This window comes from Lonchura striata, chromosome 26 (assembly GCF_046129695.1).
Source record: "Lonchura striata isolate bLonStr1 chromosome 26, bLonStr1.mat, whole genome shotgun sequence".
Lineage (NCBI taxonomy): Eukaryota > Metazoa > Chordata > Aves > Passeriformes > Estrildidae > Lonchura > Lonchura striata.
Genome location: NC_134628.1, coordinates 7,612,623 through 7,624,951, shown reverse-complemented (window position 1 = coordinate 7,624,951; position 12,329 = coordinate 7,612,623). Strand labels below are relative to the sequence as shown.

At 53.5% G+C, this 12,329-nt stretch overlaps 1 protein-coding gene across 2 annotated transcripts in view; it reads left to right on the top strand.

Moving 5' to 3' along the window:
- PTPRU (protein tyrosine phosphatase receptor type U) overlaps positions 1 to 12,329 on the top strand; it is a 55,472-nt gene that overhangs the window by 10,086 nt on the left and 33,057 nt on the right. For both annotated transcript variants that reach the window (XM_021528370.2, XM_021528367.2), the window contains exons 2-7: positions 3,733 to 3,861; positions 9,289 to 9,560; positions 9,631 to 9,712; positions 10,376 to 10,491; positions 10,666 to 10,840; positions 11,772 to 12,065. In XM_021528370.2, coding sequence (XP_021384045.1) covers positions 3,733 to 3,861; positions 9,289 to 9,560; positions 9,631 to 9,712; positions 10,376 to 10,491; positions 10,666 to 10,840; positions 11,772 to 12,065 — 1,068 coding nt within the window. The remainder of the gene's footprint in view (positions 1 to 3,732; positions 3,862 to 9,288; positions 9,561 to 9,630; positions 9,713 to 10,375; positions 10,492 to 10,665; positions 10,841 to 11,771; positions 12,066 to 12,329) is intronic.

The following is a 12,329-nucleotide window of genomic DNA, read 5'->3' as shown; positions in this document are numbered from 1 at the left end:
GTGATCCCAATCCTGGATGGTGCTGGGCTGCCTTTTGGCACAGGAGCCTTCTCAAGGCTGCTCAGTAAAAGGCAAGAGAAGACACAGATCATGTCCCATGGTGCAGGAGGTTAAACAGGAAAGGTTTAAGTGTGTAATTAACTTGGAAGCAAAAGCAGTGTAGACTCTGTGGATGAAAGAGTGTGGGATGGGCTGTAGGCAGGTGGCCACATTCCTCAGTGGCCACGGAGAATTAATTAGATGCTGTCCTTTGTACTTGGCTGTTTGGTCTTTCTTTTCCTCTCTTTTCTTTGTGAATCACTAGTCCCTCCCCTCCCCAGACTTCCTCCTCTCCATCCCTGTAGAAGGGGGTGCTGGGTGGCAGTGGTTCCCAAGGGATGCTGAGTGACAGTGGGGTCCTTCTCCCTGGTGAATCCATTAAGCCACCTCCTTTTCTTTCTTTTCAATAAATTTTAGTCCATCTGGTGTTTAACTCTCACGTTGGTGGCCATGCCTCTGCTCTCTCACATGCCCTGGTGCTGCAGTGGTACCCAGGTAGATGCTGAGCCTGCTACCAGGCTCCCTGACAAACCCCTCCAGCCATGTTTTTTGCTTTCTTTTAAACAATTTTGCTTCATCTGGTGTTTAACCTCTACATTGGTGCCTGTCCTTCTGCTCCCTTCTACCTAGGCACGTGCTGGGATCCATGGAGGTGGCAGCAATACCTGGAGGAGGCTGAACAGCAGTGGTCCCCATCTCCCTAGCAAATCTCTCAAACCACGTTTTTTCTTTATTTAAAAAAAAAAAATCTTATCCACTTGGTGTTAAACTCCCATCTTGGTGCTCACCCCTCTCTCCCCGCTTCCCGGGAACGCTGTGCTGCTCCAGGGGTTTTGTGTGGGGTATTTCACAGGGCACGTCTCATCCTCTGCAAAGGCTGCTTCTTGTGCATGGGGCAGGCTCTGTGTTGGGGGTGATTTAGTCAGCTTTGGGGTGTTCAGGCTGTGTCTTGGACATGTCCCACCCTCGGGGGCAGACCCCCAGCTCCCTGCAGTATTTTTAGCCACTGCTGTGTTTGGATTGCACCTCCTGCACTTGCTGCCTTCACCTCTGCACCCAGAGCTGCTGTCACCCTGGCCTGGAGCCAGCTCAGGGGACCGGCGGCTCCTTGGTTCGTTTTTAGGGTGTGTCCATACCTGGAGCAGTCTCACCCGGCTCCCACAGTCCTTGTCCTGCTGCCCTTGGGATGGAATAGCCCTCCCACTGCTGCAGGTGGATATTTTGGGTTGCAGCCTCTCTACCCTCCTTGCAAACATTGTGATGAAACATTAATTTTTTTCAGGTCACTCTGGGTTTCCCCTCTCTGACTTTATACAGCTGCTGGAGCACCTCCAGCCACCCCCTGTGGAGTTGGACTGTTGACATTTAATTGCTCAGGTGTTAATTTTTATGCCCTTAATCTTGTGCTGAGGAGGGAGAATCTGGTGGAGGTTGAGCTTCTCCCAGCCCTGTCCTTGGCTGGGGAGAGATGGTGCCAGAAGCATCCCATAACTCATGGAAACCAAGGTTCTGTGAAGCCCTTTTGGCTTTTTTCCCCTGTGTGTACAAATCACAGACAAATGAGTCAGGGAAATGGAGTGGCCAGTTGAACTGCCTTTGTTTTGTGCCATGGATGGGAGGGAAGGCTCGTGCCGGGAAAAGCCTTGGCAGTAAACCTGTCTGAGGAGGGAGATGGATCAGCTCGGCCAGAACAATATCTACTCTGTAATTGCATTTTAAACTTGTGGAGCCTGGGCATCATCTCGTGAGTGGCTGAGGATGCAGGTGTGGGGTGGTGGAGCCGTGGGTTGGTGGCAGTGGCTGTGCTGGGGATGGCAGCAGGATTTGGGTGCCGGGCTGCAGTCTGGGAGGAGGAGGAGGGTACATATTTCATTATGTGTTCAGCGGCTGGGAATAGATTATTGGGGGTGAAGGAATCACTTTTCCCTGGGAAATGGGGCTCTGCCAGCCTGGAACATTGTTTGACTCTGTTCTGGTTTCTCAGGCCAAAAAAAAATCCCCCAAGAACAAATTTCTGCCTCCCAGAATATCCCGCTCAGCAGATCGTGGAAAGAAACACTTGGGCCTTTTTTTTTTTTAAATCACTTGGCACTTAGTTAGTCTCTGACACTGTTTTATTTTGAAATTTATTTTATTTTCCTTCCTTCCTGGAAAATTTTGACAGATTTGTGCTTTTCCTCCTGTTAGAAAGTGCAGCCAAGTTCCAGACTCTAAAATCCGACACGTCTCGTGGTGAGAGCTGAGGACCAGGGGCTGCGGTGCGGGGGCACATTCGCACGTGGGCTGGGCAGACGCTCCATTTCGGGAAGGGCTTTAAGAAAGCTGTGATGTCTCAGTGCCTCCAGACATATGAATAGGAGAGAATTTGCTTACAGTTTTTTAAAAAGACGTTTCTTATGGCTCCGAGAGGAAAAAACAGTTGGTGACGGAGCTGGAATGTGCCCTTATGCTTTAAAAAATGAGTGCAAAGGGGATGAAAAAAGCCACAAATGTCTTCTTATATATGAGAGTTGGGAATTGAAATTTCCTGAGCATCTTATGGGCTTTTTTCCCAGTGTTTGGACTCATGTATGACTAAATGTTGCATCCAAGCATCCCCTGAGCACAGGGAGGCACAACCCATGCCAGCAGTGAGGCCATTAACTGCCAAATCCCCAGGTGGCAGGGGGAATTACTGATGTAATTTGGGATAAAATAGGAAGAAAACAGCAGAAATAATCCCTTGGCCCAGCACTGTTTTCCTGCTGGTCCATTAGGGGATGTTTGCCGTTGTTCATTCCGCTTGCTCAGGGCTTCCTGGGGCCCCTCGTGAGCCCGGCCCTGTTAATTAGCGCTGTGCCCTGGTCCCTGTAATCGTGGGTTTAATGGGACAATGGGGCAGTGTGAACCAGCCAGCCTCTGGTGGCCCCTCAGCAAAGCCAATCTGAGCTCCAGGGTTGGATGTATGTGGAGGATGGGATGGGGCTGGATGGGGGAGCTGGATAAAGGATGGAGAAGCTGGAAAATAGAGGTGGACTGGAATGTGGGATGACGGGAGGGGCCTGGATGCAGGATGGCGGGGCTCTCTCTGTGTCACCTCCCATGGGAACAAGTGGCCTTCTGGCATTTGCTGCGCTTCTCCGTGCTCAGCTGAGCACTCTGTAGACCAGGCAGGTGCTGTCCGAGGACCACCCTCAGACCCCCAGGACATAAATCTGTAATAAAATATGACTGCTGAAAAGACTTAGCAGTGCCAAAGCTGGGGTGGTCAGGGCTGTGTTCAGGGTTGGAGGTCCTGGCTCAGCACTACCACACTCACATCAGGCCACGGAGAGACCCCTAGGAGCCCAAGCCACAGGTGGAGGGTTGGGGTCAAAGCACAAATTTTTTGTGGCCACCACAGCCAAATGCTGTTTCCTGGGGGAAACCTCTTGTGCTACTGACTCCCAAGAAGAGAAGCAAGGCTGGGAGCTGCATCCTGCTGCTGCTGCTGAGGCCTCCTCAGGACCCGAGACCTGCCACATTGTGTCACTGGCAGAGCTGCACAGGAGCTGTGGGGCACTGGTAGCAACCAGGACCAGACCCTGCTCACGCTGCCCTTGGGGAATGCCTGGAGTCCCCCAGCATTCCAGGGGCGTCACACGGTCCTGCTGGGCTTTTGGGGAGGGAGTAGCCACTCTGGGAGCTCAGGGGCTGACAGGTCTGTCCCCACAGCTGGCTGCACCTTTGAGGAGGACAGCGACCCCAACCAGTGCGAGTACAGCCAGGGCGAGGACGATGACTTCGACTGGGAGCTCATCCGCAGTTACCTGATGCCTCACCTGATGCCTGACCTGCCTCACGGTGAGTGCCAGGGTCCCCCTGTGTCCCTGGGACCCTCTGTCCCTACCCTGCCTGTGTGTCCTGTACCCCAGGGCTGGACTATTTGGCTCCTCCTGGTTTAATTCCTGTGGTGTTTTAGACTTGGCTTCTCCCTGCTTATGTGGGAAATGGGGACAAAATGTTTCTGGCTTTTTCAAGTGTGGGGAAGGGCTTGTGAGTTGGAGGCATCTACAAATCTTGGGAATGGTAAGGAAGAAAATGAAAATAGACTTTAAAAAAATCTCATTGGTTTTAAGCCATTTTTTTGCTATTTTCTGCGTCCATGTCCTCTGCTGCCCAGGCTGGGGGAACAGACCCAGCCAGGCAGCTGTGAGAAGCTCCCCTCTCCACGAGGATGGTGTGGGCACCATGCCTGGGTACATTTGGGGGCTTTGCTCACTCCCTGGTCTGAACTCTGTCCTGTTGTGACCCCCTTGAGTTGTCTCTGAACCCATCTGCTCAGTGAGGTTCACTAGACTTGGGATGCTCCTTGTTTTTGGGACTGCTGCCTCCTGCCTGATCCTGAAGGATAAGTCCTATGCTGAGGATGGGCAGAAAAACAGGAGAGCTGGTTTAGAGTGCAACAGTCAAAATAACCTTTTCTGTTTGTTAAAATATTACCTGCTTTATAGGAAACTCTTTACTGTTCCATCAGCCTGCCTCCAGCTGTTTATCTTGTGCCATGTTCATGCCAGGGCTTAATTTGGCTTTTCCCCTCCGCTAACTCTGCTCTGCCATTACCTTTCTCCATCACCTTCTCCTTCTATCCTGTCCCTCCTGGCATGTCCTGGATGCTGGGTGAAGGCAAACAACCCTCAGGGATTTGCTGGCAGATCCCTGGCCCTCCCTTGATGATTTTTCCAAGTAATTGCTTTAAACTGAGCTATCCTAATTGGTATATGTCCAGGGGGTTTCCTGGGGAAAGCAGAGCTGGGATTGAGGTGGTTTGTGATGGAGTGTCTGAAACTTGTTGAGTTAGTTTTCTGCTCAATATTCTGCTGCAATTTAAAATCTGCAGTGAACTACCTGATTTTAAAGGCTGGGGGCTTGCAGGGGGCTGGAGGGTTGGGTGGAATGGGCCTTCTCTCTCTACTTGAGGAAAAAACTGTGTCAGCAAGAGCTGGGGTCTTAAAGGAATGCAAAGAGTTTAATTAATAAACTCCAGGATTGATGGGGAAGTGGGTGTGACATCTCAGGTTGGATGGTGTGAGCATTGCAGTGTCACGTTGGGAAGAGGATGCTTGTCCCTGTAGCTCGCCTAAGACCAGGTAATGCTGTTTTCTCATGGTCTTTGGGCACCAGGGGGGTGCAGGGACCCCGATTTTGGGTGGTTTCACCCCATTTTGCGTGGGGAGCTGCGTATGACGCTCCTGCAACCCCATCACTCCCTCGGTCCTTGCAGCAGCTCAGGGGATCAAAAGGATTTCACAGTGCCAGGAACTCTCCAGGGAGTGCTTTCCAAAGGAGTCTTGTGGTCTCAGATTAAAATGAGTTTTTATTGGCAATCAGCCAGTTTCAAGGAGTGTAGGATTTATTGGAGTGGGTGCTGGCTGCTGGCCACCTGCTGCTACCTTTCCATCCTGCTTTCTTCTTGCTTTCTTGTTTGGTTTAGGGCTTTTCCCCCCCTTCTTTTGACTTATCTCTCTTTCACCTAAAGATGATGGATGGGTCTCTCCCATGTTGCAATTGTGATTTTTTTTTTTTTTTTGTCTCTTTATTTTTCCTTTTTTAAAGGAGTGGAGAGCTGGGTAAGGCAGGTGTGAGCTTGTAATATGACTGACTTGGGATGTAAGGGACCTTAAAACTTATCCAGTTCCACCCCTGCCATGGGCAGGGACACCTTCCACTATCCCATGGTGCTCCAAGTTCCATCCAGCCTGGCCTTGGACACTTCCAGGGATCCAGGGGCAGCCCCAGCTTCTCTGAGCATCCTCTGCTAGGGCCTCCCAGGGAGCAATTCCTCCCCAATAGCCCATCCATCCCTGCCCTCTGGAAGTGGGAAGTCATATTCCCCTTGTCCTGTCCCTCCAGGCTCTTGTCCCAAGTCCCTCTCCTGCTCTCCTGGAGTCTCTTTTGGCACTGAAAAGAGCTCACTCAAAATATTAAAACAACATATTTGTGAGTGGCTTTTTTCTTCAAATGTTCTTTTCCCTAGATTTTCCTTCCAAATTCACTGACATAGGAAACCCCATGTGCATCGGAGCTTCTAAGTGCATGGAGCTGCTGTGTCCTTGCACAACCCTGTCCCTCTGCTGGGGGGGACTGAGCTGTTGTCCCCACCTTGAAGAGCTCTGATGTCTCCTCATCCCATCCAAGGAGCTGCTCCTTCAGCTCTCAGCTTCAGCACTGCTTCCCAATCAGCTCCTGCTGCAATTCATAAAACCCTTGAACAATGAAGCCTGATTGTTTGCTCCCATGAGAATTGCTTAGTTTGTCCAAGGACCCCGTGGTGGTGGGAGATCAGCCCTTGGTGCTGGGGCTGCTTTGGGAGATGCTCAGCACAGAAGTGGGGAGTGGTTCCCTGGTTCCTGTGCCGGCTCTGACACTGAGAAGGATCTGGCACACATCAGCTTTGTCTTCCAGTGGGATTTCCTGGAGACAGATGCTGCAGTGCTCAGACCTGCTCCCCTGGCACCTCTTGTCTGGCAGTGCCGCCCTCTCCCTATCATCCTGCCTGCCTTCCTTGCTTTCTAATAGCTCTTGGAAGTTTTTTAAAATTTATTTTTATCTCTCAGTGATTTTGTAGAAGGAAAATCTCATTGAGACAGGGAACTGGGGGGAGTCGGTTCTTTCCTCCTCTTCTTGTGGGGCTGTTTGGGTTTTTCCTGGAGGGGTGCAGTGGCAGGCAGAACCCTTGGGATGGGCAGCATGATTGGAAGAACTTCCCCTTCCCTGTGGGCATGCAGGGCTTCAACTGGCCTTGGGCACTTCCAGGGATCCAGGGGAGCCATGGCTGCTCTGGGCACCCTTTGCCAGCCTCTCCCCCCCCTCCTCACAGGGAACAGTCCCTTCCCAGTATCCCATCCAACCCTACCCTCTGGCAGTTTGAAGTACCTCTGCTTCTCTTATATTTATAAAAGAAACCCAACCCACACCCTGGGCTTCAGGCTAATGCCAGATATTTACAGCAGAGGAGGATAAAATTAGCACAAAAGCAAGTGGCTGGAACCTGCTTTTCCCAATGCTGCAACACCAGGAAGAAAATTAAGAGGGGAAAATAGTGTGTGTGGGAAGCTCTGCCTGACGAGGGATGCTCAGGTGCATCCCTGCTCTCAGGTGACCTTATGGGCATTCTCTGTCTTTTAAAATAGCTCAGCAGAGGTTTAATTTTAGTGTTAGCCTCTTTATTTTGGTCCTGTAGCTTTTTATTTGTAAAGGGAGGGCAGTGGAAGGGCCTGTGTGTTAACAAGAGCCCATTTATTAATGAGGTGGCTTTTGAGAGATATCCCTTGGCATGGGGTGGGTCAGTGGTCTCTCTCCACTCAGCTGTTGCCTGGACCAAATGGGGCTGATCTCATTAGAGCAGAAGTAATTTTGCTGGGGGAAATGAGAAGAGAAAAAAGAGAAGAATGGACATAGTGCCTTCCCCTTGGTGGGTGAAACGAGCTGTGCTGGACTCCAAGGAAATAAATTGTCACCGTTTTATTTCACCCTGAGTAGCCACCCCAAGGGGCTGGCAGGGCCAGGCAGCCATGCAGGTCAGTGGTGTGGGGAAAATTTCCCTTTTAGGGATTCTTTCCCTTGTCCCAGCTCCTGTCCCTGAAGGATACAGTGGGGGATGCATCTGGTACTGGCATAGTGTCACCTCAGCTGGTGCTGTGACCCCCTGGGTGTTTTGGGGTCCCCCCAGGTGCAGGTCCCAAACTCCAGGGCAATAGATGGGTGCTCCCTGTCATACCAAATGCTGCATGGGCATGGATGGGTGCCCCCTGCAATCCCGTGTGTTGTAGGGAGATGGATGGGTGCCCCCTGCAATTCCCCTGCATCTTCCTTTGACTTTTTTTGGAGCTGCTCAGTGGGAGTTGAGGGGAGGAAAGTGCCTGAGTTTAGAATTAATTGATAATGAAGCACTGACTGTCAGGAAAACAATGATAGGCTTGAATAAATGGCCCAACTTTGTTACTTCCAGCTTGTGCTGGTATTAAAATGGAGATTAATAATCCCCTTGCCTTTGGTGAGGGGGAGGATTTGGTGGGGCAGCTTCCCATCCATCCTGTATGCCAGCCCCATGGCTGTGATGGACAGCTCTGGGAGCTGCAATGAAGGGCTGGGATTTCTGCATCCCCCCCCCTGCCTCCAGACTGCCTGGCTTGGAGCGTGCAGGACAGGGAGTGACGCTGCCTTTGGGATCCCCTTTGTCACCCTGCCTGCCCTATAAGTACGGCTCACGGCTGTGCTGCGGCTCCTAGTTTTGCTGCTGGTGATGTTGGGTGGTGGGTGGTGGGATCCCAGCGGCTGCTGCTGGTGGGGCAGGTTTGGGAATGACATGCCAGGCACCTCTGAGAGCTGGGATGCTGCTGCTGCTCCTTAAGCCAGTGAGGATTTCCCTCTGCGAGTGCCTGCTGAGTGCAGTTTAAGTGTGGTGACAACTGTGTGGTAAATGATACGAGGAGCTGGGAATGGAGTTAAACAGCTGGGGCCCAGCTGTGGAGGGGATTGATGCAGTCAAAGTTGTGAGAGTTTAAAGGAGGGTGACATCGGAGCCTTTCCTGACCCTGGGGCCCTGGGGAGGCAGCAGCTCTGATCCTCCCCTCCTCATCCAGCAGCCAGGTCCCACTGCAGTGTCCTGCTGATGCCCAGAAGGCATCTGCTCCTGACTCTCTCCCAAGTTCCTCCTGTGCACATCCTCATGGACTGTCATGGACCAGTGCTCTGGGGCAGATGGGCATTTTGTGGTCCCATATCCTCTACCTTCTCTGTCCCTGCTGGCAAAGCTCAGGCGAGGTGGAACAGGGAGATTAGAATCATAGAATCTCCTTAGTTGGGGAGGACCCACAAGGATCATCCAGTCCAACCCTGTCCCTGTACAGACACCCCAACAATGCCATCCTGGGCATCCTTGGCAGCGCTGTCTAAAGACTCCTGGAGCTCTGGCAGCCTTGGGGCTGTGTCCATTCCCTGGGCAGCCTGGGCAGTGCCAGCACCTCTGGGGGAAGAACCTTTCCCTGAGCTCCAGCCTGCCCTGCCCTGGCCCAGCTCCAGCCGTGCCCTTGCTCCTGTCCCTGTCCCAGGGCAGGGATGGGAGCTGCCCCTTGGGAGGAGCTGCAGGTCCCTGAGCTCTGCCCTCAGTGTGCCCTGCTCCAGCTGAACACACCAAGTTCCCTCAGCCCCCCCCTGTATGGCCCCTCCAGACCCTTCATCATCCTCGTAGTTAACTCTGCTCTCTCCCCCTCTCCCCTGCTGCCTCAGGCTCCTACCTGATGGTGAACTCCTCTCAGCACACCCCGGGCCAGAAAGCTCACCTGCTCTTCCAGGCACTGAGTGAGAATGACACCCACTGCCTCCAGTTTAGCTACTTCATGTTCAGCCGGGATGGCCACAGCCCTGGCACCCTCAGCGCCTACGTCTGGGTCACCGGGGGCCTGGTGGGCAGCGCCGTCTGGAACGCGTCCGGCTCGCACGGCCGCCAGTGGCACCAAGCAGAGCTGGCAGTCAGCCTGTTCTGGCCCAGCGAGTATCAGGTGAGGCCCAGCAGCCCCCGGCCCCAGCCCGGACCCCCCGGCCACGGGTGACCCCTGTTTGGTGCTGCAGGTGCTCTTCGAGGCGGTGGTTTCCAGCGAGCGCAGGGGGTACCTGGGCCTGGATGACATTTTGCTCCTGAATTATCCATGCTGTGAGTACCATGGGATGGGACCTGAGCAGGGGGTTCCGTCTGGGCTGGGCAGCAGGGCTTGGAGCTGGAGTCCATTGGAATGGTCCTGGGGAGAGAAGAAGGCCTAATGCCGGGGTGCAGCCTGGTGGCACCTGGGTGTCCTGGTGTTTCCTGAGCTGGTGGAGCTCCATCTCCTGGGCACCTCTGAGGCTCCTTTTTTGCATCTTTTTTGCTGCTTTTTGTTTTTATAAAACCTTGGAAAAGCACAGATTGAACACAAGGCCTGAGTGTCCCCGTCAAGAGGGGCCACCCAGGCTGGTGGGGGTCCAAAATCCCAGACTGTCCCAAGACATTGGCTCTTGGGGTCACCTCCTATTTCTTCTAGGCTGGGCAGGAGATCTGCCCCCTCTATCAATCCCATACTCTGCATCTGGCACCAGCATTGTGGGGTGCTGGAGAGGAAGGCTTATCCCTCTCTGGGACACTGGCTGGTTCTGTGAGGACAGGAGCACATGCCTCACTTGGAGCCAGGCTGTGAGGGTGGGCATCAAGCCTGTCCAGAGCTCGGCTCAGCTGTGACATCCTGGGTGGGTTTTTGGGCAGGAAGGGATTTTTGTGGCAGTGCTGCCATGGTTCTCCTTGGAGCTCAGGTCCTTCCTCACCTCTTGCTTTGTCCCTCGGCAGCGAAAGCGCCTCATTTCTCCCGCCTGGGTGATGTGGAGGTGAATGCGGGACAAAACGCCACCTTCCAGTGTGTGGCCGCTGGCAAGGCTGCTGAGGCTGAGCGCTTCCTCATGCAGGTGAGGAATGGTGGTGGGGAAACTGCCACAGCCAGCCCCACATGCGGCTTTGCTGTGGGAGAAAACCCTGCTGGACTTGGTGGGAGAAGGGTGATCCCCCTGCTTTTAATTAGACACCATTTGGGGACACCCCTGTTGGCTCTGGAGGTGACTCTGTGTGTGTCCTGTGGGCAGAGGCAGAGCGGCGAGGTGGTCCCCGCCGCCTTGGTGAAGCACATCAGCCACCGGCGCTTCCTGGCCACGTTCCAGCTGGACGCGGTGTCCAAGGCGGAGCAGGACCTGTACCGCTGCGTCACCCAGTCCGCCCGTGGCGCCGGCGTCTCCAACTTCGCCGAGCTCATTGTCAAAGGTGGGTGAGCTGCCCTTGCCCACATTGGGCCCCTCCTGCACCGCTGTGTGCAGAGGAAGGCGGGATGCCTGGAACACTGGGATTGCAGTTTCTCACTGTGGAAGAGTTGCTAAACATGGACTGTGCAGCATAAAACCAGAAACTGCCTTTCCTGGTGGCTTTAGATCATTTATTTTTGATTCCGGTAGGTGGGAATTAATTAATTATGGTGAAACTGTGCGACACCATGCTGGGCTTGTGTGACTTACAAAAATAATTAAGGTTTGATCAGATGAAACCCTATCGTGGCTGTTAAAGCCTTCTGAAAATGATGGAGGGCACAGGCACACACTGACATTTGAAGACTGGATGGTGCCTTCCTGTCCTTGGGTGACTCCCATGTCCTCTGGATGGGGAATCTGAGTTTGTTCTGTGCTCTGGAGCATGAATCCCAGAATGGTTTGGGTTGGAAGGGACCTTAAAACTCATCCAGTTCCATCCCCTGCCATGAGCAGGGACACCTTCCACTTGACCAGGTTGCTCAGAGGCTGGCCTTGGACACTTCCTGGAATGGGGTAGCCACGTCTTCTCTGGGCAACCTGTCCCAGGGCCTCCCCACCCTCACAGGGAAGAATCTTTTCCTGATATCTAATCTAAACCTACTCTCTGTCAGTGTGAGGCCATTTTCCCTTGTTCTGTCACTACATGCTCTTGTAAAATGTCCCTCGCCATCTCTTTTCAGTAGCCCCTTTCAGATACTGGAAAGCCACATTAGACACCCCAAAGGTTCTCTTCTCCAGCCTGATTATGGTGGGTTGGTGTGGGAAGATACACTGGAAATGTGTTGACTACAGCCTGTAAACAATAAAATAAAACTGTGGTACCTGTGGTTGTGCCAGCACTGGCCTGGCTCTAGGGATGCTCCACCTGCCCCTTCTGTGCTGTCTTCCAGAGCCCCCTACCCCCATTGCTCCCCCCCAGCTGCTCCGGGCCGGCTCCACCTACCTCATCATCCAGCTCAACACCAACTCCATCATTGGTGACGGCCCCATTGTGCGCAAGGAGATTGAGTACCGCATGACCTCGGGGCCCTGGTCAGAGGTCCACGCTGTCAACATGCAGACCTACAAGCTCTGGCACCTGGACCCCGACACGGAGTACGAGATCAGCGTCCTGCTCACCCGGCCCGGTGAGGGGGGCACCGGCAAGCCGGGGCCGCCCCTCATCAGCCGCACCAAGTGCGCAGGTGGGCCCCGTGGCATCCCTCCGGACAGCTCTCCTGGCACCCCGAGCCCTCCTCCTTCCTGTGGCGAGGAGAGGAGCTAACCCAAGGCACCTCTGTGTGTCTGTGTGTGTGTGCTGTTGGCAGAGGTGCTGCCTCGTTAACTTCTCCCATTTACTCAAATTAGAGCTGATTAAATTCCCTCCCACTAAGGGCACTTGGTCCCTCTTGTCTCAAGAGTCTGACTTGGGCGTGATGACAGCACAAGGATCTGTGTGGTGCGGGCAC